This window comes from Corythoichthys intestinalis, chromosome 5, assembly GCF_030265065.1.
Source record: "Corythoichthys intestinalis isolate RoL2023-P3 chromosome 5, ASM3026506v1, whole genome shotgun sequence".
NCBI lineage: Eukaryota > Metazoa > Chordata > Actinopteri > Syngnathiformes > Syngnathidae > Corythoichthys > Corythoichthys intestinalis.
Genome location: NC_080399.1, coordinates 42,744,091 through 42,770,432, shown reverse-complemented (window position 1 = coordinate 42,770,432; position 26,342 = coordinate 42,744,091). Strand labels below are relative to the sequence as shown.

Below are 26,342 nucleotides of genomic sequence, written 5' to 3'. Positions count from 1 at the left end.
ATTTTTACCGTATTCCGAGAGACCCGAAGAGGAGACCGACATTGACTGCTGCAATTCGACGAGAAAACTGGGCTCCAAACGACTACCGCAGATTATGTAGTAGTCATTTTATATCTGGTAAGATGCATTTAATATATATTTAGAGGGTTTTGGGCTGACAACCACAATTAAGATCATTGCTAGGCTAATCGCCGACAACATACACGTATGTATGTAGTCAGAGTGCTATCGCTAAACCATATAAACATTAAAAGCCCTAGCTCCATTGACAAATGACATGAAATACATTAGACTTGACAGTGGATGTTAGCAAGAACAAAAGGTTTTGAATTGAAAATTTCGTAACTCACCTTCCGAGCACAAGATTCCTGCCGAATTTTCGTGTACGAGGACGTGTTTCACCCAACCAGCAACGTAGCATTTATAAGCCTCCAAGCTCTTAAAGTTTTTCAAACTTTCCTGAGAATAGGCTGATTTTGTGTGGACAAGATAGTTGTAAATATCAGGATATCAGATGTCAGGCGAAGCCAGCGGGTCGAAAAACATCGATTTAGGCATCAAATACGGATCTGGCGAATGGATAAACGGAAGCTTTTCCACGTAACGCCTTTTATGCAACGGATCCAATGAGTTTACAGCGTCAGATAACACCGGGGCTTCCATGAATTGCTCTATAACTTGCTCGACTAATTGAAAACAATGAGAATAGGTCTGAAAAAGAGGTACAATATGGCGGCCGGAAACAGCGACACGCCCATTTTGTGACGTAGGTGAGTAGGGTCTATACCAGCGGGCCGTGTCGGGCCGAACTAGGCTCTACTTCAGAAGCATGATTTTGTAGTATAACGTTAGTTGGGTACTGAGATACTGACAATCAATCAGCTGCAGTAATCAGGTTGCGCATGTTTACACGGGTGCTAGTGAGCAAGCGAGGTGTGTTTATGCCCCACGAAGAGCAACGGTTGGCTGCATAGACTGTAAGGTTATCTTCGATTGGGATAGCGTAACGTCATCAAAATACGGAACCACTGAGAATTATTGTGAAATATATATGTATATATATATATATATATATATATATATATATATATATATATATATATATATTTATTAGGGGTGTCAAACGATTAAAAATTTTAATCAAGTTAATTACAGCTTAAAAATTAATTAATTGTAATTAATCGCAATTAATCGCAATTCAAACCATCTATAAAATATGCCATATTTTCTGTAAATTATTGATGGAATGGAAAGATAAGACACAAGATGGATATATCCATTCAACATACGGTACATAAGTACTGTATTTCTTTATTATTACAATAAATCAACAAGATGGCATTACCATTATTAACATTCTGTTAAAGCGATCCATGGATAGAAAGACTTGTAGTTCTTAAAAGATAACTGTTAGTACAGGTTATAGAAATTTTATATTAAAACCCCTCTTCATGTTTTCGTTTGAATAAAATTTGTAAAATTTTCAATCAAAAAATAAACTAGTAGCCTGCCATTGTTGATGTCAATAATTACTTACACAATGCTCATGGTTGCTGAAGCCTTAAAATCAGCCGCACCCAAGCGCCAGCAGAGGGAGCCAAAACTCCGAAAAACACAAGTACACGTTTCACTGTGCTGTCATTGTAATCTCTTTAAGAAGGGTGTTTGTGCGTTAATTGCGTCAAATATTTTAACGTGATTAATTTAAAAAATTAATTAACGCCCGTTAACGCGATAATTTTGACAGCCCTAGTATATACATATATATGTGTGTGTATGTATGTTTGTTTTTTTTTTTCTTAACTCGACGCATTATTTTTACTAGTTGGAGCATTCTGGTGGCCCTGACGGTGTTAAAAGTATATCTGGGCCACCAGGCCATTTATATTGTCAATAGGAGTGGGAACCTCTTGGTACCTCACGATACGATACGATTTGCGATACAAAGCTCACGATAACGATGATCTGACGATATAGCCATACAACGATTTTCGATACATTACCTGGGAATCACCCAAATGAGTAGGCAGTGACTCAAACTCAACAGGAAATGACTTGTAAATGCCCTAAAATGAAAAGCAAGTGACCTGTAAATGCCCCGAATATCGGACAGAATGACTGTGAATGCTCTGGTGTTGAATGAACGAACGTTTCCAGACTAAATGGATTGGGCGTCGGGCACGGTCAATGGCAGCCTTTTATTTATTTATGTATTATTTTAATTGACACCTTTTTAAAACGATATCTCGATTCTTGACACGAGCATATCGATAACCTTTTGGGATACAAAGTATCACGATATATCACCATTTCGATATTTTGTCACACCCCTAATTGTCAACCCCTCTTAAGGAAACATCCTTGGTGAAAAAGAAAATTTCTGGTCTTTTCTTGTCTCAAACTTGGTCTACTCTCGACTCCAATGTCTCAGATAATGTGGTTTTGAGCACAACACTGGCACCAATGCCAGTTTTTTAAATCGGGTGAACTAGTAAGCAATTCATTAACTTTTTAGAATTCTGTGTGAAATTGTTGGTGTTTGGACATCATCAAGATAGAAATTGAATGCATCTTTTAACAACTTCAGGTCTTCTTATTCTACTCAGCAGAATTTAAGAACAATCAGAAATACTGTAAATTCTTTCATCCCAGTCGCGCTAACCTATTTTAAATATTAAGGTGGCAAAATGACTTGATGTTCTGAAAGATTAACCATAGACTTCATAATGATATTGATGGGACACGGGGCGCGCAGCCAATTAAGAGGGGGCCTGCATTGTTGGCGTGGCCGTCAAAGCTGACCGAGTGGAATCACAGACAAAGAGCTTTTTACATTGAAATTCTTGTGAATAAATGCTTAAATCCCTGAAGTCTTTATAGATATGGACGCAAAACTGTCTCGATTCTTGGTTTAAAAGAAACAACAAAAAAACGTGCATTTAGTATTTATTTTACGCACATATGTCGAAGCATGATGCTAGTCTGTTAGTCAATGTGGCAGCCGCCATATGTAAACAGAGCTTTTCTGGTTAAAATTCTTGTGAATAAATGCTTAAATCCCTGAATTCTTTATAGACATGGACGTAAAACAGTCTCGATTCTTGGTTAAAAGCAACAACAACAACAAAAAAAGTACAGTTAGCATTTATTTTACGTAAATATGCCGAAGTGCGGTACTAATCTGTTAGTCAATGTGGCGGCCGCCATACTTAAACAGCTTTTCTGGTTTACAATTATGAAGTCTATGGAATAACATTCAACATATAGTGGTAATTTGATTTACGAGTTCCTTAACACATGAGTTTTATGAGCTCTCATTTGGTTGGTATTTGTTTACCTTTTGCTTAGTGTTACGAGCCTGAATATTGAGTTACAATTTTCAAATGCACCGCAACTTGCTATTCCTTTTGGTTGCGGGTGTTCATGTTACTCCTACGTGCAGGCAAACATGGACACCGGGTGACTCCGTCGTCCTTCGGGCCTCCCTGGAGCTTACTTATCAGTCACTACTCTCCGAGTGTTGAGTCTAGTTGCCTGGTTACGGTTGCCATCCTCCTGCTTTTCCGCCTTTTTATCATTCTCTCCACCCTTTCCCGTTCCTGTCCTCCTCATGTCTTTCCTACTCCTCCCTGTCTCCTGGTCGTCTTGACAGCCTTTAATTAAAGTGGGTCCTCGTTTTAAATTGTGGAATTGATGAGGAAGTCCTTTCGAGACTCCCGCCTCAATCACATCATTGTTGGTCTGGGCTTGTTGCTTCGTGACTCATTGATTACCAAGTTCCAACCATCCCCCTCATTCACAAAAGGTTTACTGCACACAAACGCTTTAAAGACGTCGCTTTTCTTTTTCCGGAGAGCAACTAATATTTCCTTCCCAATTACCAGAGCATGTTATTAACAAAAGTAAGTAGATAATTGTATCTCATTATCTGTTCCGCAGGATAAAGCATGAGAATATTGTAGCTCTGGAGGACATTTACGAGAGCTCCAACCACCTGTACCTCATAATGCAGCTGTGAGCATACAACCCTCCTTACTCCTGTCTCCACCTTTCTGTCTGGGTTTGAATGTTTTCATTTTGTAATAAAGTATTGACCTATATTTACAACTTAAAATCCAACATTTGTTCCATGAAAATTTATTTAATTACTCTGAGTAGACTATTCTGCTTACTCGGTTGCCTTTATCTGGGATTTTTGGACGTGTCACGATTAATCGGAAACGATGATCAACATTTTACGTGTTATCTGACGTGGTACAGACCCAAATATTTATTACTCTCTTAGCATTTTCTGCGCTGCCAATTAAAAATGTCCTGTTTTTTTCCTACACGAGTCATCAATTGATAAACAATCATTGACAGATTAGTTGATTGATTAAATTTATCATTACTTGATGTCCTACAAATCTTTCAATATTTCTGACAGGGTGTCTGGCGGTGAACTCTTTGACCGCATTGTGGAGAAGGGCTTCTACACTGAGATGGATGCCAGTCGACTCATCCGACAAGTTTTGGATGCCGTCAATTATCTCCACTCCATGGGTATCGTGCACAGAGACCTAAAGGTACCATGAGCATTGTGGCTCCTAAGTCAATTCATCCCGCTTCGTAATTACGAAACCTACAGAATGTAGAGATCATGTATGCAGTTTCATATGTTTGCACTGTGTGTTTGTGTTCAACATAACTCAAGAATGAATGAATCATCAAACTTGCATGACATGTTTGTATTATGAAATGGAAGAAGTGATTGAATTTTGGGGTAATTTGGTCAAGCGTCAAAAATATGCCGTTACTTTGAAGTTGGCTGCTGAGGCAAAGGTCTGCTCTCTCAGAGTCCTCCTCAAGTTGGTTATCGTTTCGTTTTGTTACCCAATCACAGAGCCTGGGGATCAACCCAGCATTGTGTTGACCACACACATGCATATACAGTAAACATTTGATTATCGGCCTGATTCTTATACGAATAGAGGAGGGAGGAGAAAAGAACTGAATTACATCATTCACTGCCAGCTGTTTTTTGTTTAGCCAACCCCTTGGTGGCAGCCATTTTTTTGTTCGTGACACATTTTCAAGTGCCACAAATATTGGTTTCTATGATTATACATACATCGAATCTTATCAAATGAACAAAGTAGTCTCTTCTTTAACCAGAAAGAAAAGACACTTACGAAATTCTTTAGTAATGGCCAGTAGAACAAAGCTGTTTTTTTTTTTATTAAATGTAGCATTTTCCCCAGAATCCTCATTTAGCAATTTTTTTTTTTCCCCGAAAACAAACATACCAAGCTTATACGGTACGTTTAAAAATTCTCGAGCCATGATTGGATACACAATTTTTTTTATGTGAAAAGTGTTTTATTTAAATAATATTTTTACTAACATTTAACCTATTGTAATAAATCATCTGAACATTGAACACTATATGAAGCTAAATGAATACATTCTATATAACAATGCTTCTCCCCAAAACATGCTTTTGGCCTTTGATAGTGTGTCATAAAACTATCGTCTCACATGATGAGAGTACTTTTTCGCGATTTCGATACGGGCTTAATGACAACATTATCCTTGTTTTAAATCTAAAATCTCTAACGGGCAATCTTTATTACACAAATATACTTCTGCTATCTACTAGAACGCATAGTCAATACTGGCGCATACTTGACATGTGCCGATTACTGGTTTCGAGGTATACCATGGTATGAAAACGTCAAGGTTTCAAGACCACACAAATTTTCCATCATAACCGTCCCTAAGGTATTGGGTATTTGGTAAGGTATTTTATTCTATTTGTGATTAAATGCGATTTTAATGTATAATTTTATTTCCTATTTTGATTGTCTTGGTTTTTACGTTGTATTGATTTAAATGTGATTTTTATGATCTTCATGTGATGTAAAGCACTTTGAATTGCCTTGTGTTGAATTGTGCTATATAAATAAATTTGCCTTGCCTTGCCTATTGGCGATCTTTTATGTCCCAAAATTGCAAGGAGAAATCCCTTGCTTGCAGCTGCAAGGCTCAACCCTCCCACACTGGTTGTTGCTCAGTGTCAGTGAGTCAGCTGTGCTACGCGATGGCTGGAATAGGTGAAACTCCTGAACTTTTTTCCCCCATCGAACAAAATGAAATTGCTGGTATGGGAAGACTTCGGCAACAGAAAAGTTAGACGGTCGATGCTGAGAGGAGTAGGGCCAACCGCCATGTAAAGCATGTTTGCGGAGGGTGGCTGCCGAAGAGGCAAAACCTCCAATATGATTACGCGTTTATACAAAATTAAAGGTTAGTAAACACTGTCATGAACGTTTCCCACCAGCAACGCAAGTCAACTCCAGTGTGTTTAGTGTGTCTAGCGGTGGTAAAACGTGTTTTTTTTTTCCTCTGGTAACTGTGTTGAGAAAGAGAGTGTGTGTGTGTGTGTATAATGTAAACATGATACGAGTCATACACACGTGCTTTTTATGGAAAATAATTCAATAATTTTTGTTCTAATGTTAATAATGTGGAGCTGTGGCTTTTTTTTTTTTTACTTTTTTTTTTTTTTACTTTTTTGGAAAAAAAATCCTGTTCATGAAATAAAAAAAAAAAAAATTCATTTATTTATTTTAAAAATCATATCTCCAAGTAATAAATTTTAGAGTTGTGTTTGCAATACCGTGAAACCATGATATTTTGGCTTAAAGTTATCATACCGGCACATGCCTTGCGCATACACATTATTTGGGGTTCAAGTGTAAAATGCCTTAACTTGTCTGACTTCCCGTGTGTAATCAAGTGCTGCCATGATTAAAAAGGCTGGGCTGATCTAATATCTAAAGTGGTGCATTGCTGTGCATCTGTTCGTGTTGCTTTGTTAGTGAAGTTGTTTCCAAGCTTCATATTCACAGTGGAGCCCGGCCAGAGCTTCTCTCACCTTCCCTATTGAAATTTGTGATGGATGAGGACATTTGTCAATGGCAAGAATGCGTTAAAACGCCAAACTAATAGACCCATTAAAAACTAATTGCAATTTCTGGGAATTTATTCTGCTGATTCTGCTCAAAGGGTAAAATGCTCAAATTTGGCCAATATTACAATTGACCCAATCTTGTTCCATTTTTCAGCCAGAGAACCTTCTCTACTTCAGTCCACACGATGAGTCAAAAATCATGATCAGTGACTTTGGCCTCTCCAAGATGGAGGGGACCGGCGATGTGATGGCCACTGCCTGTGGAACTCCGGGATACGTGGGTGAGCTTTAAGTTTGGGAAAACCTCATTATCTTTGCTTACCTAACAAAATTGCTTGCAAGATAGCAATAAACCCTAATCCAGTCTGCCAGTATCTGCACGTTAATTTTAATCACCACTATCACTGGCACCTGAATAACCTGCAAACCCACATTTATTGCGTTTCCAGACCCGTCACTGGCACATGAATAACCTGCAAATCCACATTTATTGCGTTTCTACACCTGCCCGCATTAGTTGAAAATATGCAATGAAAAGAGCATATTTTAAAACATTTTCCGTCATACAGTGGAACCTCAGCTTAGGAATTTAACCCATTTTCTGACTGACTTTGTGAACTAAAATGTTTGCAAACTAAGGATGTGTTCCCCATTATTAACGGATTAATTGCATTTGTTTTTAATTTTACGGTTAAAATGAATACAAATGCAAAAGGCTCAGATGAAGTATGTTTATCCTTCTAATACAGTACAATATACATAAACACCGGAAAACCTTATGCATGCAATACGTATTTCAACCCTGGCTTCATCAGACTGTTGTGCATTTTCTCACGTGTGACCGTGATTTTGAGTATGTTTTTGCCAAATTATAAAACCACTATCGATCTTTTGACCGTAATTCCGAAAGAAATTTTGAAAATTAAGAAACAAAAAAACAAAAACGCAGTTAATTTAAACAACTTTCCTGATTTGCAACATGTTAAAGATTTATTTAATCTTGGCACATTGATATCTTTGTTTGAAAATTCTAGCAAAGTGCTGGGAGCTGCCAGGCTTTAGCGCATCTGAGGGCTGAACGATACTGGGAAAATCTGACATTGCACCTTTTTGGGTGTTTGCCATATATTGCAGTATACAGTATATTGAGATATTAAAACTAGAAGATTTTTCACCAAATGACTTAAATAGCTCTGTTTGGTTGACTCACCATGACCAAATTGTATTCATATACAGTAGGGCAAATAAGTATTAGTCAACCACTAATTGTGCAAGTTCTCCCACTTGAAAATATTAGAGAGGCCTGCAATTGTCAACATGGTTAGACCTCAACCATGAGAGACAGAATGTGGGAGAAGAAAAAAAAACGAGAAAATCACATTGTTTGATTTTTAAAGAATTTATTTGCAAATCATGGTAGAAAATAAGTATTTGGTCAATACCAAAAGTTCATCTCAATACTTTGTTATGTACCCTTTGTTGGCAATAACGGAGGCCAAACGTTTTCTGTAACTCTTCACAAGCTTTTCACACACTGTTGCTGGTATTTTGGCCCATTTCTCCATGCAGATCTCCCCTAGAGCAGTGATGTTTTGGGGCTGTCGTTGGGCAACACGGACTTTCAACTCCCTCCACAGATTTTCTATGGGGTTGAGACCTGGAGACTGGCTAGGCGACTCCAGGACCTTGAAATGCTTCTTACGAAGCCACTCCTTTGTTGCCCTAGCTGTGTGTTTCGTCTGTGTGATCGTTGTCATGCTGAAAGACCCAGCCACGTCTCATCTTCAATGCCCTTGCTGATGGAAGGAGATTTTCACTCAAAATATCTCGATACATGGCCCTATTCATTCTTTCCTTTACACAGATCAGTCGTCCTGGTCCCTTTACAAAAAAACAGCCCCAAAGCTTGATGGGGTATAGTGCAATTCAGTATTCTTTTTCCTCCAAACAAGAGAACCTGTGTTTCTACCAAAAAGTTCTATTTTGGTTTCATCTGACCATAACACATTCTCCCAGTCCTCTTCTGGATCATCCAAATGCTCTCTAGCGAACCGCAGACGGGCCTGGACATGTATCTTCTTCAGCAGGGGGACACGTCTGGCAGTGCAGAATTTGAGTCCCTGGCGGCGCAATGTGTTACTGATAGTAGCCTTTGTTACTGTGGTCCCAGCTCTCAGTAGGTCATTCACTAGGTCCCCCTGTGTGGTTCTGGGATTTTTGCTCCCCGTTCTTGTTATCATTTTGACGCCACGGGGTGAGGAGGGAGTTGAAAGTCCGTGTTGCCCAACGACAGCCCCAAAACATCACTGCTCTAGAGGAGATCTGCATGGAGGAATGGGCCAAAATACCAGCCACAGTGTGTGAAAAGCTTGTGAAGGTTTACAGAAAACCTTTGGCTTCCGTTATTGCCAACAAAGGGTACATAACAAAGTATTGAGATGAACTTAGGTATAGACCAAATACTTATTTTCCACCATGATTTGCAAATAAATTCTTTAGAAATCAAACAATGTGATTTTCTGTTTTTTTTCCACATTCTGTCTCTCATGGTTGAGGTTTACCCATGTTGACAATTACAGGCCTCTCTAATATTTTCAAGTAGGAGAACTTGCACAATTAGTGGCCGACTAAATACTTATTTGCCCCACTGTAATACTGTTTAATTGTGGCTAAGGTGGTTCATCTATGAATGATGAAGATTGCTGTATCGAAAAGGGATCCAGGAGGCCATGTCTCTTCACGCTTGTTTCTTTTACGAAGCAAAACAAAAGTTAAGGTGTTCCAAAAAAAAAAAAAAATACAATAATACAGGTAGTTCCCGGGTTACGTTATGATGTACTCGACTTACCACATTTTGACTTAACGATGCCGGAGTCTCGTCCGCTATTTTGTCTCCAGTCGTTTTTTTTTCTTCTCCACGTAACTCCAGAGCTGTTTGAGCTCTGTATTTTTCTCAGTGTAACAGTTGTAAAGTTTCCCTGCAAATATGTTTCACCAATAAGAGGAGCTGTTGTCGCAAAAAGGTTCATTGAAAATTTATATTATGCGCAACTCTTTTTTTTGGCGTGCATTGTTTTTGTTGTCCTGTTGTCATTGTACCATTTTTTGGACTATATTGTCTTTCTGTATTCTACTGAGGAAGTAGTCCGATGCTGAAAGCAACACTGTAGCATTAGCAGCTGCACCTCATCTAAGTTGCTGAAATCAAGCTCCAAATCAGCTGCATGAGTCACTTCGACTTACGTGTTTGTTCACTTGCAGGCTAAAGTATTCTACGGTGTGTCCGTGGTTTAAAAGTAAAACTACAGTGAACATCACTGAAAAAAAGAATTCTTGTGTCTCCAATTTTGAACAAGCCAGCATAATCAGTGTACATTTTTCACCATCCCCCAGCGTTGATGGCAAGTACAGTATCTATTTTTTATTTTATTAATATGACATGTAATACGTGTATTTGGATAGTTATTTTGAGATTTAGAGGGTATTTAAAGGTAGTCAAAGGGACTTTGTAGTCCCCGGGTTACGAACGTGTTTCGGTCCTATGCTGGCGACGTAATACGAATTTCCGCATTAATTGGAATTAACCCTTTCACTAAATCTCAAAATAATGATCCAAAAACATATATTATACGTCATTGTGCTGTCCTCACCAAGACGTTGGAACTAGGCAGCGAGCTAAGCTGTTATCTTTCACCTCTCTCTCTCACTCGGCTGCGCGACTTCTTCGTGGGCGCAAATGTGCTCTTCCTCATGTGTGCGCGTGCGCTCTTCTTCGTGTGCGCAAATACGTTCGTCTTCGTGTATACAGTACATGTGCTCTTACTTGCGCTTTCTGCGCCTAAATAAAAGCATGCAGCACAAAACAAAAGTCAACATTATATACAAATGCACATTTCGCCAAAGGGCAAAACAGTCACATTAATATAATAAAGAAAAAAATAACATACTGTGAGGTACAATAAGGTGCTGTTTACGTGACACAAAAAAAAAAAACAACAACAAAAACGACTGTAGACAAAATGCCGGATGAGACACCAGCGTCGTAAAGTCGAAATTACATAAATCAGGTACATAGTAACCCGGGGACTACTTGTAATTGATGGCGACGTTGTCCAGGTCTAGCGCATATTATATTAATGTAAACAAAAACATCTGCAATTGAATGCAACCCATTTTTTCTGTTTTCACTCACCTTTATTTAAAATTTAAACAAAAAGTGCAGCAAAGTCTTGATGTTAGCAGAATCAAAAAGGAAGTTAAAGTGAGAAGCTTGGGTGTATTAAAGCCAAAATTTGAATGTTTTAATAAATGATCCCAGTCAAAATGGATTTGACATATATTGCCGTCAATGGCATCCAAGGAGTTAATGTGGAAAAAGACAATGAAATGATTTACTATGGTCTACATATTTTACACAACACAATCATGGTATTTAAGAGGGGTGCGTAGATCTCTTATATACACTGTTAAGAATTTTCTTTTAAATTGTTGAGTGCAAACAAGTAACTACGACATTGCCTTGTTTAACTACATTACTATTTAATCACAAATTTGACTGCGGATATTCTTTTTTTTTTTTTGCTTTGTTGCAGCACCTGAAGTGTTGGCACAGAAGCCGTACAGTAAAGCGGTGGACTGCTGGTCAATAGGGGTCATCGCTTACATTCTGTAAGTACCGTACCATGTTCATAGTAATGTGCATTTACTGCCAAAACCTGGTTATGACTAATTACTGCTCTTTCGTTTGAAAAAAAGCTACATGGGTGTACCTAGGGCTGCATCTAACGATTATCTTTCTAATTGATTAATTGGACGAATAAATAAACAATTAATCGAAAAAATGTCAGTTTTTTTCAGTTACCTTCACAATTTAACTTAAAGTTGTTTTAGACATGTTGCAAGTAAAAATGAAGACAAAATGGATAACTACGTATTTCCTATAAAAATATTTTATTACAGCTTACTGACTTAAGTGTAGTCTACAACTATACTGTTTTAAGTAAATAAAACTTGTTAATTTTTTTAAATAAAGGCTCCGAGTATATAAGATAAAAAGAATTTCTCGGTACACAAATCAGACAAAATTCCTGTTCATTAAAATAAAAAAAAAAGTGCTGCTGATTGACATTTTTCTTGTGGGCAAAGCGCAGATATAAATTGTGTCATTTATTTTCTTTAAACAAACTAAACAACAAAATCTAAAAAAAAAAATGAGGAGGAGACGAACTGTAATGAATCCGTTTTCTTTATCAAACAGTTCTTCATAAATACAATCCAAATCCAATTTCAAAGGATACTCTCTTGAATGACATTTTACAATTTGAATGGGAGTTTGTGTGGAGACTCTAAGCTATTATATGGATGGTTTTATATGCGTGGTTTTCTTTATAAAAGAGAAATGTGACAACTGTACTATCTAACAATTACTCAAGTGCTAATATGCTTCTCAAAAACACAATACAAATGGACACTTAAGACACTTATTTGCATAATCGCTAACTAGCTTAGTGCTCCGTGCTAAGTAGTAACTTCTAATCAACAAAGAATACAAACAGTACAATTGGCTTCATTTAGGCCTTTCGCGATAACAAATTTTAGTGTGCGATAATTATTCTCATAAATTATTGCGATATGCAATATTATTACGCCCCCCCCCAATTTTTTAAAAACCAATTTACAATAACACAGTGAGAATACAGTATATATTAATAGATCAAGTACACCCATTTAAACGCGATAAATATTTACTCTTAAATTCAAAAATACTTTTTAAAAAATCACAACTAAAAACAATAGACCATGCCTCTTAAGTAAAAGACAACAATATTGATACAGCACAGAAACACAGAATAAATAAAATGTGTTTAAAAAAGAAAAAAAAAAAAAATTGCACTTAACTTAAGCATTTAGGCAAATGAAAACTTTCCCGTCATAGCTTCTGCAATGGTGTTCCATAGGGATGCAACGATACAGTTAGGTCACGGTTCGGTACGATTTTTGATACGGGGGACACGATTTTCGATCCGATTCAATACATTTAATGCTCTGTAAAAAAATCTAGTTTGCCATTTCATTATATCTAGTGTGTGGGCACATTTAAAAAGTTAGCAAGCGCCGCTGAAGTCACGTTTGCTCATTACTACACAACACCAGCATATGGCAATCGACTTTCATAAACAGGACGAGTTTGAAGCACAGCGCTCTTAATTTCATTCAGCTCTTCGTTGTCAAAGCGAGGTTGTTCGTAGCAGCCAAGTCGGTAACAATGTTTTGGCGGACTTGGTTGTAAATATCCGGCGTTGTGCCGAAAAATAGCCGCCCCGCGTGAAATGTCACTCCTGACGGGAGCGCCCACACGTCAACAACACCGGCGCGCCATAGATGGTCAGCAGTCACTCCGGAGCACTGACGCGGCCGGTATACGTTGAAAAATAGGATATAATGGGAACGATTGGCTCCGGCGCTATTTTTTGCCGGACCTGGAACGAAGATGCATTTTGCGCTGTTGGTAACAAGGAATCCGAACTTTTAACAGCATGTCTGCCGCACGCGCGCGCGCACGTGCACGCGAGGCGATAAATCGCAGAGGAAAAATTTCCGCCTTCTTTTTTATTTATTGTGCGATAAATGGAATGATTGCATATTGCGACAGGCTTAGCTTCATTTACTCCCCTCTGACAGAGGCACACTGGACACACACACGACTCCAAACAATCAAACTCTCGCATAAATATTATTGCTTAAGCAACTAAACCTGAGTGTAACAGTGACCTCTCTCTTTCTCTTTTGCTCGAATCCAGGGGTCGGGAACCTTTTAGACAGAGAGAGCCAAAACCCAACATACTTGAAAATGTTATTTCACAAGGAGCCATACAGTGTGTGTGTATGTGTATGTATGTATATAAACGCACACTGTATATTCTATTTTCTTTTGCCAACTTGTCAGAGTACGTTTTGTAAGCACTGTTTCTTTTGTGCATGCATTACACGGGTGTCAGAGGTTGGTCAGGCTCTGCTTTTACGAGCAGTTGCCGAGTTGTGATTGAAATAAATCATTAGAAAACGACAAAGAAAGTCTAACATTGTTACTTGGGTTGTTACAATCGTTGCGGAGTTATGCACTCACCACAAGGAAAATAACAAATAGAATCATGGTGTGGTGCCACCTATATTTCCTGGAATAGGAAACCACAATCTGGGACGACCAGGAGGACGTGTGCGTAGTGGCCGAGACAGGCGGGGCCTTTCGGGGCGGTCGTTTCGTGAGTCTCGCTCTTCTGTGGTGACAATTTGACAGTCCAAAAAGTCACGAAAGTGAAGCACCTTTTTGACTTTCATGGTTTAATTTTCACCCTATGTATTTTTTATATACTCCAGTTCACTCGGCATCGAGTTAGAAAGGGGCGACCCCGCCGCTGGCTAAGAGGTGACTTAACACACGAGGTGATCTCGCCCATCTCTGCGCGACCCGACTTGAAGCACATTATTGCGACGCACATTTGAAGTGCCTAAGTGCGAATGCGCCATCAGCTCATATTAGTTGGTACATGTCAAGCGACCTGGCGGGTTCCACATTTGAGATGACGGGTTGGCAGAGAGCCATATGTGTTCATCAAAAGAGCCATATACTGTATGGCTCGCGAGACATAGGTTCCCGACTCCTGCTCTAATCACTGGCGTGTGCGCGCAGCCTCACATTATACACAAACAAGGACCCAAACCGGACTGCTCATAGCTCCCGGCAAAAATCAATTATCAAACTCGTTGGCAATTAATGTTATTAATCGATTTTATTGATTAGTTGTTGCAGCCTTAGCGTTTTGACAGTGTCACAAGGAGCTGGCAAGCCAATTAATTAAAGTAGCTCAGAGGTAGCAAAAGTATTCAAATTGTTTTTTCTGTAGAAATACAATACACAAAATTAACATTTCTGAAAAAAAAAGTAGAAAATACAGATATTGTATATTTTTCAAAATATAGTTATAAAAGTAAGTTATCATAAATAGGCAAGCTCAATATTAACGAAAAAAACACCTAAAAAGTCTATTCAAGTTAAAATAAAGTTACTTTTACTTACTGGTCTTACTAGCCGCCACTGCCTGTAACCCATACCGTGGAATCTGCATTTCTTTCCCGGATTATTCAGGCTTGTTCTGTTCCACTTTTTCCTCTTTATATTAATGTAGTCTCTCTAATCTGCGTCCTTTTTGCGAGCTGTATGAAAAAGTGCTGGTGAGGGCGATTAGAAAGCGACAAATCCTTTTTAGCACCATTAGAGTAACCACTGCTTTACACACAGTGACGTGGTTGTGGTCTATCTTGTTTCTTGCCAGGCTTTGCGGCTACCCGCCTTTCTATGATGAAAATGACTCCAAACTCTTTGAGCAGATCCTTAAAGCAGACTATGAGTTTGATGCTCCGTACTGGGACGACATATCGGATTCTGGTGAGAAAACGCGAAACGGTTGCGGATAAGTTCGGTCTCCGTTTGTTTCATGATAAAGTGAGTAAAAGAGGCACGAAAGTCATTTTCCATAATTTGTAACAGTTTTATGCTTAAGATTTAAGGTTGAATTGAGTGTGCGTCATGGTTGAAGTGTGTTTGTTATCTATGTAGTTCTTTATTTGATTGCAATTGCTTTGGTAAGTAAAATTATTCTGTCCGAGCAAGAACTTGCCTTCTGACTGAAATATGCCTCTCTTCACGCACGTACTTGCGCATGGAACCCCACTAAAGGGGGCTGTGAGTTCATATTTTATTTAGTATAATTGTGAAATAGCAAAGCTTGCTGTCATTGAAGAACAATTGTAGTCTGCGTATCCACAAGGTGTCGAAGTCATCGTAATAATAATAATACTTCAAATTAGATCTAGTCAGCTGCATATTAATAAGAATCCAACTTTTGCAGACACCCAAGCAAAGAGGACTAACTAAAAAGCTTGGGGAAAAAAAACAAAAACATTGTGGGGCACTTTTAGTTAGGGGTGAAAGTGGTTAGAATTTCTTGCTGGAACTCCCCGAAGTGAAAGTCACCACGGAGCCAGAAATTTTATTTATTTATTTGTTTGTTTGTTTGTTTATTTATTCATTGATTTATTTTGGGGAGGGGGTCAAAACTACTGAAATGCAAAGAAAACTTTTGGGGGGGGGGGGTCAAAACTACTGAAATACAGTAATACAGTGAAAGAGTTTGTTGTTGTTGCAGTACCCATGCAAGCACATTAGATGGCGGTGTACCTATAGGTTGGGATCACTAAAGTGGAACACATTGCACATGCATCAGGTCACCAAACTTGATTTACAAGTACACAAGTCATTGTAACATTTTTACATGCTGCATTCAGTGCACTTAAATTACTCCTCTTCTGATCCTCTCTCCATGTGCCACATCACACTCTGTGATGTAATTGTTGTTTCAAATTATTGCTGACGTTAGACAGAAGACACCAGCAGGCTCTGGAGCGAGACAGAATTCTGATATGTTTCACCGGATTTCTACTTGAACGGTCAGAATCTGGAAGCAGTGCACACGAGGAGTGAAATGGAATGCAGTGGACCATCCGGTTGAAACATACCAAAGCTCCGCCTCACTCTAAAGCCGGTTCCAGTCCGAAATAAACTCTACTGGTCTCTGACTGAGGGTCCAAATGTTTGGCTGGAACTGCAGCTCACAAACGGCCTTAAACACTTCACGTTCGTGCTAAAACTAGTAGAGACCAAAATGTTTTTAAAATATTAAGGGAAAACAATGCTTCAAAATCCATCCAGCCATCTACTACCACTTATCTGATGTCGGGTCGCGGGGAAGCAGCTTCAGGAGGAAAGCCCAGACTTCCCTCTCCCGATCAATTTAATCGAGTTCCCAAGCAAGCTGTGATATCTAGTCTCCCCAGCTCCACCCTGGGGCCTCCTCCCAGTGGGATGTGCCTGAAACACCTCACCAGGCAGACTTTCAGCGGGCATTCTAATATAATGCCCTGCTTGAAAATATTGTTAAAAATAATACCAATATGAGAAATTGGAAAATAATTTAATGGTTCCCTGTCCAGTGGCAATTAAAATTCTTGCCAGTGACAATGAAATAATTAAACGCTCTGAAGGCTTTGTATCTGGACGGACAGATTTTTGTGAAATATAGTGCAGAATAATTTACTGATTTTTTAAAAATCTCTGATAATTCATTGGAAAAAAACAACAACAAAAACGATACAAAAATAAGTACAGTGGTACCTCTACATATGAAGTTAATTCATTCCAGGACCTTGGTTGTAAGTCGAAATGGTCGTATGTCGAGCAGGATTTTCCCATAAGAATACATTATAATTCCAAGAATTCGTTCCACAGCCCAAAAACCTACTCTAAATCCTTAATAAATACTGCTGGTACAATTACAAATGGCAATTACACATAGCAAAGCACATTATTTATAAATAAAAAATGGAATGATACAATGATAATAATAATAATAATTCCTGTAATAATGTAACGAATCTGGTTCTAATGTGGCGGAAGTTTTTTTCTCTACCTGAACGCACTGCGAGACTGACGTGACACAGAGAGGAGTGGTGGGGTTGAGTTTACTTTCGCTTTCAACGTTTTCTTGCGTACACACTCATTAGCGGCGGATAGCAGGGATTTTGTGTTGGATAAGTTCTGAAATAAATGATAAAAAGTAGGGCTGTCAAAATTATCACATTAACGGGCGGTAATTAATTTTTAAAATCACGTTAAAATATTTGACGCAAATAACGCACATGCCCCGCTCAAACAGATTAAAATGACACAGCACAGTGCAATGCCAACTTGTTACTTGTGTTTTTTGGAGTTTTGTCGCCCTCTGCTGGCACTTGGGTGCGACTGATTTTATGGGCTTAAGCACCCATGAGCATTGTGTAATCATTGACATCAACAATGGCGGGCTACTAGTTTTTTTTTTTTGATTGAAAATTTTACAAATTTTATTAAAATGAAAACATTAAGAGGGGTTTTAATATAAAATTTCTATAACTTGTACTAACATTCATCTTTTAAGAACTACAAGTCTTTCTATCCATGGATCGCTTTAACAGAATGTTAATGTTAATGCCATCTTGTTGATTTATTGTTCTAATAAACAAATACAGTACTTATGTACCGTATGTTGAATGTATATATCCATCTTGTGTCTTATCTTTCCATTCCAACAATATTTTACAGAAAAATATGGCATATTTCATAGATGGTTTGAATTGCTATTAATTACGATTAATTAATTTTTAAGCTGTAATTAACTTGATTAAAAATTTTAATCATTTGACAGCCCGAATAAAAACCTGACAAAGCTGGCGATTTCTTCAGCGATGTAACCACAATAATAATTGTCAACTTACCTTATAAAGACTGGCGAACGGTGGTCGGAGGAGGACCGTGGAGATATATTGTTGAGCAGTTCACGGATGCGCTCCCCACGCTCATATTTCTCTATGGAGGAAGTCAGCGTGATGTCACGATGATGTCACCTCGCTTAGCAAAGTGTTGCCATTTTGCAAAGGGGGCACGCACAGCTAAACATTCTGTAGACAAACGTCTGAAATTCATATATTTCAGGTGTGTTTTTGGGTCTTTTTTCATAAAAACGTCTCAAACATGGCTTACTATTATCACGAGTCACAGCCGACAGACGCGAGGAGGCGATACAATTTAAAATTACCGTGTATTGGCTCGCAAATCTGCCCATACAAAGTCGCAGCTGATAGCTGGATGAACAATCCAAAGGAATGGCCTGCAGTGGAGTTCAGAAACATCTACAGCTACCTCATAAAGTCACCCAGTAAGTTGACCTTTATCAATTACGTGTAATATGTACTGTGTGGAACTAAGAAAACTGGTAGTATATACGGAGTGATTATTTCTGCCGTAATCATTAATTCTCCTCCAAGCGTTATTTAGCCGTGAATACGTCACGGCAAAATAACCAATTCCCACCAAGCCAATAATATACCGATTGACTAATCAGAGCAGTTCACAGCAAAAGAAAAATAACACTTTGCGAGTTGCCGGTTACGGTAATAATAACCACTCCCTAGTAGGCCTGAACGATATTGGAAAAAACTATTGTTGCGAATTTTGGGGGGTTTGCGATATTAAAAAAAAATGTATATATACATGTTTTTTAAAGAAATTTTCACTACATGACTTGAATAGCTGTTTGGAAAGACTTTGGATGACTCACCATCACCACAGTGTACAGTGATCCCTCGTTTTTCGTGGTTAATGGGGACCAGAACCCGCCGTGATAAGTGAAAAACCGCGAAGTAGCGCACCTCCCCCTTTTTTTTTTTTTTTTTTTTTTGTGTGTGTGTGTGTTTTTTGTGCTCAATGTATTTTTTCAGATTTAGCATTGGAAAGAGATACATATAAGACATGTTTTTTTCTCACTTTTCCCCCCAAAGTGATTTAAAAAATGAATATAAATAAATGTTTTTAAGCACTTCAATTGTCATAATTATGATCAGTTGTAAACATAACTGTCCAACCAAATCATTTTTGAACAAGAATAAAGTACTGTAGTAGATAAATGCTTGGCTTTATTAAATCCTCTGTTTATCTACCTTAGCTGTGACGTTGGAGTGACATCTAGAAATTTCAAACTCCTCATGATCACTTCTGGCAATTTTATATGTCTCCTCACACACACACATTCATTCCAGCGTGGCTTCCTGGCAGAAACTGTTTAACAAGTTAAACGATGATTGACAGATTGCTACCCAGCTTCTTTGGCCAGATCAAAGCCATCGTTAACTTTAATAAGCAAGTGCCGCAGTGACTGCGAGGAACAAAGGGCTGGAAGAGGGAGGGTGTGAGGCTGTGTGCAGAGCAGAAAGCAAGGGTATGTGGATTAAAAAAAATAAAAACTATCGCACGTGCTTGCGATGGGACTATCGTGCACGCGCACATCGCGATGGCGATGTTTAAACGATATATCGTTCAGGCTTACTGCCTAGTCTATTGAATCCTAGCAGCTAATTGGGGCAAGAGAAAAATCGATTAAAGTTAACTCACCAGTAATAAAATGTCAGCTGCAAATGTAAATGTGCTTGGATTTAGTTTCCCACAGGCGAGAATAGTCCACGGATCCGTCTTCTTTTACTGTTTCTCAATTAATTGCTTTCAGCCATTTGTTTCTCCTTTTCTTCTCACGAGGACGAATGAAGAACTTCAAATGCGGTTCCGAACTCTTCCTTGTGTGACAATTCACAACACAGCAACTTTTAGTCATTCTGACTGAAAAAAATACCGCAAATAAGACGAAAGTTCAACGTGTTTGTATTACAATGCACGACAGAGCAACTGCTTGTGACTCGTCTTTTGCCCCGTTTTCAATATGGCGACGCTTTGTTGTGGCTGGTGACGTCATTAATGCCCGATGTCTGACTGCGTCTATAGTTTGCGTCTTCATTTAGAAGGTAAACGTCACCTTTTTCCTTGTTTCACCACCTTTACCAACCTTTTTGAAACCTGTGTTGATTTCTCTCACAAAGTCAGCCGTGCTCCCGTTTGCGGTGCTTTCATGTCACCATATTTCGAGCATGTCGTTGAATGTAGAAACAAATGGCGAGTCAAATTTTACGTCGGATGTCGAAAAGATGGTGTGTCGATACTGTCGAAGCGATCATATGTCGAGGTACCACTGTATAACTAAAATAGAAGACTTCAATTCAGGCGGTGTTAAATTTGGTTTAAAAAAATTGACTCTGCTAGCAATATAGCAAAAGTGCCAGCCAGTCGAGTTTATACTCTTCATAAAGATCACTAACACACACACTCTCCTCATGTTTTATTATTTATTGCTTTGTTTTAATTCACAACATTTTCTGTCTTTGGTCACCATTTTCCTAGGGGACATGGTTAATATTCACTTGTCAGCACAAATGATTCGGATGCACGTCGATACAAAATTAGACAGCGAGCATGAGGCAATAAGTGGACAGATGGCAGGATTCTGTTGATGCGAGATGCTCGTATGCCCTCTAGCGGGACGCCGAAACACTTCAGGTGACTAAGCGAAGGAGAGAGCTCGCGTGCCACCTAGCTGGATGTCAAGACACTTGGACACGCCAAGTGAGAGGGGCTTTTTACTCGCTTAATGAGACTCGTTTTCTGTTGTGACGATCCTCGTAATGTAAGAATTTGTGAGGTGCTCGCATCCTGAGGGTTCACTGTGTTGCTTTTGTCAATTACAACCCTTTTTCTTATCACAATTTGTGGCAAGGTGCCTTTGCTATCCTACCAAAATTATCCTTTTGTTTCGATTTGCATCTGCAGCGAAAGACTTTATCAGCTGTCTCATGGAGAAAGTTCCCGAAAAGAGGTTCACCTGCGACCAGGCTCTGGATCACCCTTGGTGAGGAAGCGACTTCCCCGACCCTAACACATTACACAGCCGGGCACACAACGTGTGATTAAACAGCCGTGTGACGCAGATACCTTTTGTAAAATCAAGAGCGCTGTCGCCATGGTTGCCAGCTGCAAGGCCACCTCGCGGAGATAATCCCGCTGAATAAATGTCCGCCAATTATCAGCGGCCGATGTGATCCTTGAAGAATGTGGTCGCTGTAATGAACCATTAGGATGACTGAGGCCAGGGTTAACGACTGCGGGACAGCGTGGGCCTGTTTCCGCATGTGCTCGCCAATGTGAACGCATGCGGTCTACACTAATGGATGTTCTTTCTTCCCTCTGCTTCATTTCATATAAATGGGTGAATTGTAGTGGCATGTGTTTCTCACAGAGTTAAGAGAAAGAGAGTTATGAGAAAGTAAAACTAATAATGGTCCAGAAACAGGTACGCTCAATTTTCTCTGTAGCGGTCATTTTTGGGCAGTCAAGTTATTTATAATCTAAATATTATTTGTTCAATGAAAATCTATATCTCTTCAGTTCATTTTACTATAGCGTTTTGCTTGGCTGCGTTGTCCTTTTTACCTAATCTGCCCAGGGCCTTAACATGAACAATATTAACTAGGGCTATCAAAATTATCACGTTAACGGGCGGTAATTAATTTTTTAAAATTAATCACGATAAAATATTTGACGCAATTAACGCACATGCCCCACTCAGACCGATTTAAATGACAGTACAGTGAAATGCCCACTTGTTAATTGTGTTTTATGGAGTTTTGCCGCTCTCTGCTGGCACTTGGGTGTGACTGATTTTTAAGGCTTCAGCACCCATGAGCCTTGTGTAGTTTATTTTTTGATTGAAAGTTTTACAAATTTTATTAAAACGAAAACATTAAGAGGGGTTTTAATATAAAATTTCTATAACTTGTACTAACTAGAGATGTCGGGATGCTGATCGATCGGGTCCGATCACGTCATTTTCAAAGTATCGGAATCGGCAAAAAAATATCGGCCATGCCTTTTTTTAATATATATATATTTTTTAATTAAATTGTTTTGTAATTGTATTTAATGTTACAGACATAATATGTTACACTCATCCAGAATCTGTTTAGGCTTAAAGAACATATGACACGAGAAAAAAAGTCTTAAATGGCATTATTATGTGAATTAGAATCATATTTTGAGACGATTCGACTATATACAACAATTTAGAAAAGCACAGATGACGAGAAATTAGTCTTTAAATCTGCTGGTTAGCCACGCCTACCATTATAGGGCTTTAGCGTCCCCAACAGGTGGATGACGTCAGCGGTAGACTGGGCTCATCGGTTTTACTATTCAGCCCATTGAGGGGGAATTATTCAGAACGAGGAAAACGCGACGAAGAGAGCCGCAAAATGTCATTGTTTCAGTCTCTCTACTCCAGTATTTTTACAGGATATTTTTATCCAAGTATTTTCCCCAATAGCTATATCAATGGCTTGAGAAGGACCAGTCAGCCCGTCGAGGGGGAACTATTCACAATGAGGAAAACGCGACGAAGAGAGCTGCAAAATGTCATTGTTTCTGTCTCTTTACTTCAATATTTTTACAGGATATTCTTTTTATCCAAGTATTTTCCCCAATTGCTAAATAAATGGCATGTTCATGGCAAATAACAGTCTTGTGCTGAATGGAATATGAAATAATAAAAATGCATTTATTCAGGACGACATGGCAAAATTACTCCATAATGGTCAAAAATGTCGACTTCACCTTTACTGTCGCACCTCCCGAACGGTATTTTATGACACCTAAACCGGACATATGTCATTTCCCTTCCCCGGCTTCGGAGAATGTAAACAAACCAGAAGCTGTGACAGCTAGCCGACATGCTAACCCGTAACCCGAACCGAGTGATGTTTCAAAGTCTTCGAAGTGGAAAATCACACATAACTATCCTGGATTATTTGACATGACGACCCGGTTGTTGATTGTCTTAGTGGATCGGCAAACCGCCCGGCGGAGAGCAATTTACAGTTCGTTCCCCGGAGGAGGGTGGCAGGATTTGTTGTGCAGCTAACGTATGAGCATTAGGAGAGCTTTTTACATGCCTATCAATGATCAAACGTAAGTAGTCCTTCATTTAAAGGAAGTTTGTAGTGTTTACTTTGTAATCGCTGTATTCGTATTTGACATAATACAAAACAAGATGTTTACTCACTTCCTCGTCAGTCCAATGGTCCCACAGTAAATATCCACGGTGAATGGGAACATTTTGAAACTCCAAAAAGGCACATACGCCTCTCCCTCATACAGAATGATTTTTCTGCAGCCGTTTGGCTGGCGTGATGCGAAAAATAAACGTATTAATCCGCAAAATCAGCTGAGTCCTTCGTCCTCATACACAACAGTACACTGTAGCGTGAAGAGGACGTCTTCTACCGTATACGTCACAGCGCCCTCCTCCTCAATGCAAGACCGAAGCCGGAAGTCACTCATTTTCATGGCGCGGGATTCAAAAAACTAAATAAAAATAGCGATCGCTTCCACACACATCCAAGCGGCCCATATCATTCAGGGGCATAAAATACCGCGTGTATTATGAAATAAACATGCTTTTTCGTGTCACAGGCACTTTTTAAGGTAGGGTTATCAAATTTATCCCAACAACGGCGGTAATGTTTTTTTAAAAAATGTATCACATTAAAATATTTAACGCAATTAATGCATGTGATGCACGACCCACTCACGCATTGTCACGCTCAATCTGTAATGGCGCCATTTTACCTATATAGAGAGATAAAAGGCAGCGTATAATAAGTAGAGTGAATTTTGGCAGCCTTTGGAGGCTTATTTTAATTGGCTAAAGCCTTACAATCCCTCTCCCTGCGATTAGAAATATCATGGGAAGTCATATGGGGAAGCAAGGTAGCAATTGATCGTTTTCTTAACACCTTATTTTATTTCTCAACGCAGAGAAGATATATCAATTGGTAGCACTACGCACAGTCATGGTTCCACTTCCCATCATGTATTGGGGCATGGCTACAGTATCATTTACTGAAAGCTCAACAAGTACACTAGATGGCAATATTTAGTCACAATATACAAAGTCACAAGTCTTTCTATCCGTGGATCCCTCTCACAGAAAGAATGTTAATAATGTAAATGCCATCTTTAGGATATATTGTCATAATAAACAAATACAGTACTTATGTACTGTATGTTGAATGTATATATTCGTCCGAGTTTTATTCATTTTTTTCTTAATGCATTGCCAAAATTTATATGATCGGGAAAAATTATCGGGAATGATTGGAATTGAATCACGAGCAAAAAAAAGCAATCGGATCAGGAAATATCGGGATCGGCAGATACTCAAACTAAAACGAATCGGGATCGGCTCGGGAGCAAAAAAACATGATCGGAACAACCCTAGTACTAACATTTATCTTTTAAGAACTACAAGTCTTTCTATCCATGGATCGCTTTAACAGAATGTTGATAATGTTAATGCCATCTTGTTGATTTATTGTTATAATAGACAAATACAGTCCTTATGTACCGTATGATGAATGTATATATCCATCTTGTCTTATCTTTTCATTCCAACAATAACTTACAGAAAAATATGGCATATTTTATCGATGGTTTGAATTCCGATTAATTGCGATTAATTAATTTTTAAGCTGTAATTAACGCTATTAAAATTTTTAATCGTTTGACAGCCCTAATATTAACATTAGGATGTTTTTTGAACCAATCAGGTTTAATTCCTCCTTCCAAGGTAACGTCAAGATTTTTCAATCCTCTGACTGGTGTATTGGAGCAAAACTAGTCAAAGGCGACTTCGAGAAGCAAAAGCCAGCTTTGGTTTGCACACAGTACATGTAATAATCAGCTTTTGTAGTTCCAAAATTATTATTATTTAAATTTGTCAAGTTTAAAATTTAAAAGCTCAAACTTTTTTATGCATGAGTTGACTCAAAATATCTATCTTTTATTCAGGATTGCAGGAGGAACGGCACTCTGCAAAAACATTCATGAGTCCGTCAGTCGGCAGATGCGCAAAAACTTCGCCAAAAGCAAATGGAGGGTAAGTACTACTAAGTAGCTTTTTGAGCAGCAGTTAAATATCAAGCCAAATACACTTTTTTATTGAAGGTGTTCTCCTCAAATAAAAAACCTAATGTTTAAATTTTGTCACAGAGTACCACCTATTTGAAAGTAGGAGTGCCATCTCTAAATAGAAGGAGAGGGTTAATATCATCACTTATGATCTGCTTACAATAATGTCCTGATATAACTACCCCAAAGATTGTCTGAAAGTTGTTTTTGGAAGCCCTTTTAATTTTTGTCTTAGTCTGTCTTTTGGACGATAATACTCATTAGTCTTGGTAAGGGGTGAAAGTGGCTAGAATTTTTTGCCGGAACTCCCTGACATAAAGTTCGACACGAAGCCCCTTTTTTTGGAGTCCGGTTGCCTCTCTTCATCCTTTGATGATCAACAATTAAAACAGACTTAAAGTCGAAATTTTCCCACTGATAATGTCACTTGTACTTCCAGGCCATAGTAGGTTTAGGCATCTCCAACGGAAATCCAAGTAAAACAAAAACATGAGTTTGTTTGTAGACACGGCTATGACGGTACCACAGTGTTTTGCATCATTTTAACAGCCAATCTACTATTCTTCATTAGCAAGCCTTCAACGCCACGGCGGTGATTCGCCACATGCGACGTTTGCAGTTGGGTACCAGCTTTGGCAGCAGCATCGCCACCACCAATTCTGCCACCAGAGCGCCGGCCAAAAGTCAGTCAGTGGACTGTGCCCCACTCACCATCCATGACTGTGAGTCCACACTTGAATGCGTCAGCTTAATGTGTCATCCTTTTACTTGATGGCCTAAAGCAGGCTCGTCAAGCTCGATTTCAATGTACTTACAGCATTTTGGTGTCAAGGAAGAGTTCTGAATTTAGGGGGGAGTATCTTAATTTAGAATGCTATTTCAAATGATTTATTT

At 38.8% G+C, this 26,342-nt stretch overlaps 1 protein-coding gene across 1 annotated transcript in view; it reads left to right on the top strand.

Moving 5' to 3' along the window:
• camk1db (calcium/calmodulin-dependent protein kinase 1Db) overlaps positions 1 to 26,342 on the top strand; it is an 80,742-nt gene that overhangs the window by 42,199 nt on the left and 12,201 nt on the right. Inside the window, exons 3-10 of the mRNA XM_057835651.1 lie at positions 3,940 to 4,014; positions 4,427 to 4,565; positions 7,107 to 7,233; positions 11,545 to 11,620; positions 15,286 to 15,398; positions 21,258 to 21,336; positions 25,329 to 25,416; positions 26,020 to 26,170. Of these exons, the coding sequence (XP_057691634.1) occupies positions 3,940 to 4,014; positions 4,427 to 4,565; positions 7,107 to 7,233; positions 11,545 to 11,620; positions 15,286 to 15,398; positions 21,258 to 21,336; positions 25,329 to 25,416; positions 26,020 to 26,170 (848 nt within the window). The remainder of the gene's footprint in view (positions 1 to 3,939; positions 4,015 to 4,426; positions 4,566 to 7,106; positions 7,234 to 11,544; positions 11,621 to 15,285; positions 15,399 to 21,257; positions 21,337 to 25,328; positions 25,417 to 26,019; positions 26,171 to 26,342) is intronic.